The sequence below is a fragment of the Drosophila kikkawai genome, chromosome 3L, assembly GCF_030179895.1.
Source record: "Drosophila kikkawai strain 14028-0561.14 chromosome 3L, DkikHiC1v2, whole genome shotgun sequence".
NCBI lineage: Eukaryota > Metazoa > Arthropoda > Insecta > Diptera > Drosophilidae > Drosophila > Drosophila kikkawai.
This window is the reverse complement of record NC_091730.1, coordinates 14,121,102-14,124,611: the sequence shown is the minus strand read 5'-3', so window position 1 is coordinate 14,124,611 and position 3,510 is coordinate 14,121,102. Positions and strand designations below refer to the sequence as shown.

Sequence of the window (3,510 nt, the reverse complement as noted above, 5' to 3'; positions counted from 1 at the left end):
TAGTGATTTCATTAGGTGTTCTAATGGGGGAATGGCAGGGAGTCCTTGCAGAGCTTTCTCTAGTTGATATCTACCACTTTCTGAGTCCATCTGGCACATCATATGGACAATCAGTAACCACGAAAGTGTCAAACAAACAAAACGAGCTGTAAGCCTGCTGCAGTGACCCATCCTAATGATCCCACACCCTCTCACAGAATCCTATGTCACTCCTATGCCACCCCATTTACCTCTCCATTTGGAAATTTGCAAGCAAATCCTATTTTCGCATAAGAGGGCCCACTCAAAAGGGCACAGAGTAGACCAGGCCAAGAGGAAAGCGGACGAACCACATTCGAGTGCTGCGGGCGGTTCGATACTGCTCCTTCTAGCCATTTTTTTCCGGTGCACATACCATCGTGCACACATCAATCTCGTTCCGACTTTGCCCAGATACGAATCTTTCATTTTCGCATTTCCGTTCAAAATTTCGTGTAACTGAACGGGAACTTTAGAAAAAAGAAAGCGAAAAAAGCAGGAATTTTACTGCGCCCAGACAGACAGTGGGTGGGTAGCCGATGGCGTTGGAGTGGATTCCGCCTGCTCCATGGTGCCGCATGTTAATGCTAGTCAGCCACAAAATGCGGGAGAACGTTTAAAATCGAATATGGGAATTACCTATTAAATGGAAGTACTTGTGAGTAAAGAAACAGTTGATTTATTTATTTATTTATAAGCAATACTTCTAGTTTATTAAAGCTTAAGAAATATTATTTTAAATAATAATAAATAATTAAATCTGTAGTATAGTATAGTATTAGAAATAAAGTAAGCTCTCTTTCTTGTTACAATTAAATAACATTCATTTTAATTAACTGCTTAGAAAGATATCTTATATACCTACTTGGTTTCTCAATAGTTTTAAATTGTTAAAAATTATCTAAAAACATTAACTACATTCCAATATACCCCTTCAGGTGTTGGCTTTCCAGAGTATGCAAAGTGGGTATCATTCACATCGTCTGATTGCTCTGGCTGGTATCAAATTTAAATTTCTTCATTTGCCTTTCGGTCCGTGTGCAAGTTCAAGTTTTTTGTCTGTGCTCCGCCTGACTCCTGCTCCTCTTCCCTTTCCCTTTTCCCGTGCCCAACCTTCCGTTGGTTTTTCCCCCGCAAAGGGGGAGGAAAATTCAGGTCATGTGCGACCAAAAGTAAGTGGATGCGTTCTTATCAGCGCATACAAATGTTTTATCTAGCTTGGCGCGTGTGCAGGCCAAATTACACTCGAAACAATTAAAGGAATATTGTAGTAAAAATAAAGAATGGATTTAAATATTTCCAGAATTCCTCCAAACAACCATTTTCCTTAAATAACTGGGCTGAACTAGAAGTTTCCTTTTTTATTCTTAGTGTAGGCAAAAACCAAGACGAAGACAAGCCTTGGAAGTTGCCTGCGGTAGGAATGTCTCTCTTTCTTCTTCTATCACCTCCCCTCCCTCTTTCACTATTTTTCAATGTGTGTGTGAGAGTGTTTTGTTTTGCCAATTGTCGGAAGTGCCTGTGGGAGAGATCACACACAGACACACACACATGCACCGCCAGTTAGACACTTTCTTTTTGCTACTCGAGCTTCCGTTTCCGCTTCCGCTCCGCCTGTCCGTCGGCCATACTTGCTTATGCATGGCATATAACCTTAAACATAATTCTGTTTGCCTTTTGTGTGTTGTGTCCTCGTGCAATTCTATTTTCTTATCTTTGTTTGCTAGCGCTTCTTTCTATCAAGCCCCCAATTTTATCTCTTTGACTCGTGCCGAGGGTTCAGAAAATGCTGTGCCCTGTAAAATGCCAAAATCAACAGCGAACTCTTTTTAAAGCTGGCGCAGATCGATTGAGAATTTGGTCGCTTCGGCGCCATTTAACCCATTGTGGCCCCACACAATTCAAGTGTCAAAGTTTGCACTTGAAATTATAATGGTTAGAGCGGCTCCGCTGGTCATTACAAAGGAATGTTGGCTAGAATTCCAGCCCGATGCCCCGAACCCAAAGCCCCATCCCAGCCCCGGGGCCAAACATTCGCACAATGTCGAGTCGAGTCGAGTTCTTTGAGGCATAAAAACAACAAAAACTTTGAATGAAATGCATGCCCCATTGACATGTGAGTGGGCGTGACACCCAGTGAGGGAGCTCTGGCTGGGGCCTCGTCTGGATTGTCGAGGAAATGGCAAATGCATGCATGCAGCCGCACGATATGAGTCCCTCCTCTGATCCCAAGCCCGATCCCCCTGCACTAGACTCCCAGAAGCCCCCATGATTCCCTCTCTGTGCGTTGATTGTTCGATTCAAACATTTTGGCATGTTTCGGGCAGCTGAACTAGTTTTCACTTTTGCTACTAACTGCCCAGTTAGGAACAGTGGAACGCAAGCGAGGGATTGTTCATAAAAAATAGCACAGAAATTTCTGTGAATTTTCTATTCGTTTAAAAGGTTTCGCAAAGTATGCATTAAAATTTATTAAGCTTTATAAAAACGCATATAAGAACTGTAGAATAATACAAACAGTAGATAAAGTGTTAAAAAGTTATTTAAAAAGAGAAGTCTGTAAATTCCTGGAGATTATAGAAATTTTTCAGTAGAATTCAGAAGAACATGGTAATGAGAAAATTCATAGAAATATATTATGAAAACTATCCTTTTGATTCCACTGTTCAGTTGTCGCCCAGCCCAGGCTGAAATGTGTTAAATCCGCTATAAAAGCGGTTAACCGAGTAAACTGCAAATGCAAAATGCGGTTGGTTCACTTCGGTTTGGTGAGGCTCTATCCCCGGCTTGGCTTGGCCTGGCTCGATTTGACCCGTTCCTGGTCCGATTCCTGGTCCTCGTCCTGTTTCTGATCCCGCTCTTAGCCCGCCTTGCTCCCTGACCATTTGAAAAGCCAGGCCAAAGTGTTGATTTTGACCGCCTGCTGGGTTTTGTTCTGTTTCTGCAGGGCAGAAATCATATTTGAAATTTGTAGATTTTTCGGTGCTCAGTAGGCCAAAGAAATTTGCTCAAAAAGTTCACAGCAAGCACACTCATTTGTATAAGAAAATAAATAATAAATTAAAGCTCAAAAGTCCAAATAAATTAAACGAAATATTTAGCAAGCCTCAAGCAAAATGGCATCAGAGGAAGACGAAGAGGTTTGACTTGTGTTTATAAGGAAACATATTGTAAATCAAACTCTTAGGTTTACACGGAGGATGAGACGAACGAGGCCATGTCTTTGATCCAGGAGTTCGAGCTGCCCATGTCGGATCTGCACTATGCCCTCAAATATGTCCGTATCCTGCACCACGGCGGTGATACGCAGAATACTCACAAGGGGTTGGAAGTACCGAAGACTCCAGTGGCGGAGATAGAGCCACCGGAATTCGATGGCGACAACGAGGAGATCCTTGACCGTTTTGGAATTCGGGATCTTTAATAGATTTAAATATGTCTTAAACTTAAATATACATTTTAAGAGTTCCCAACGACCAAGTGCCTCCAGAA

At 42.1% G+C, this 3,510-nt stretch overlaps 1 protein-coding gene across 1 annotated transcript; it reads left to right on the top strand.

The window, feature by feature from the left end:
• The first annotated feature begins 3,001 nt into the window (after positions 1 to 3,001).
• Positions 3,002 to 3,510, top strand: LOC108075140 (uncharacterized). Its single transcript, XM_017167423.2, has 2 exons — positions 3,002 to 3,158; positions 3,206 to 3,510. Exons 1-2 carry the CDS (start codon positions 3,135 to 3,137, stop codon positions 3,440 to 3,442), a joined length of 261 nt encoding a protein of 86 aa, XP_017022912.1. The 5' UTR covers positions 3,002 to 3,134; the 3' UTR covers positions 3,443 to 3,510.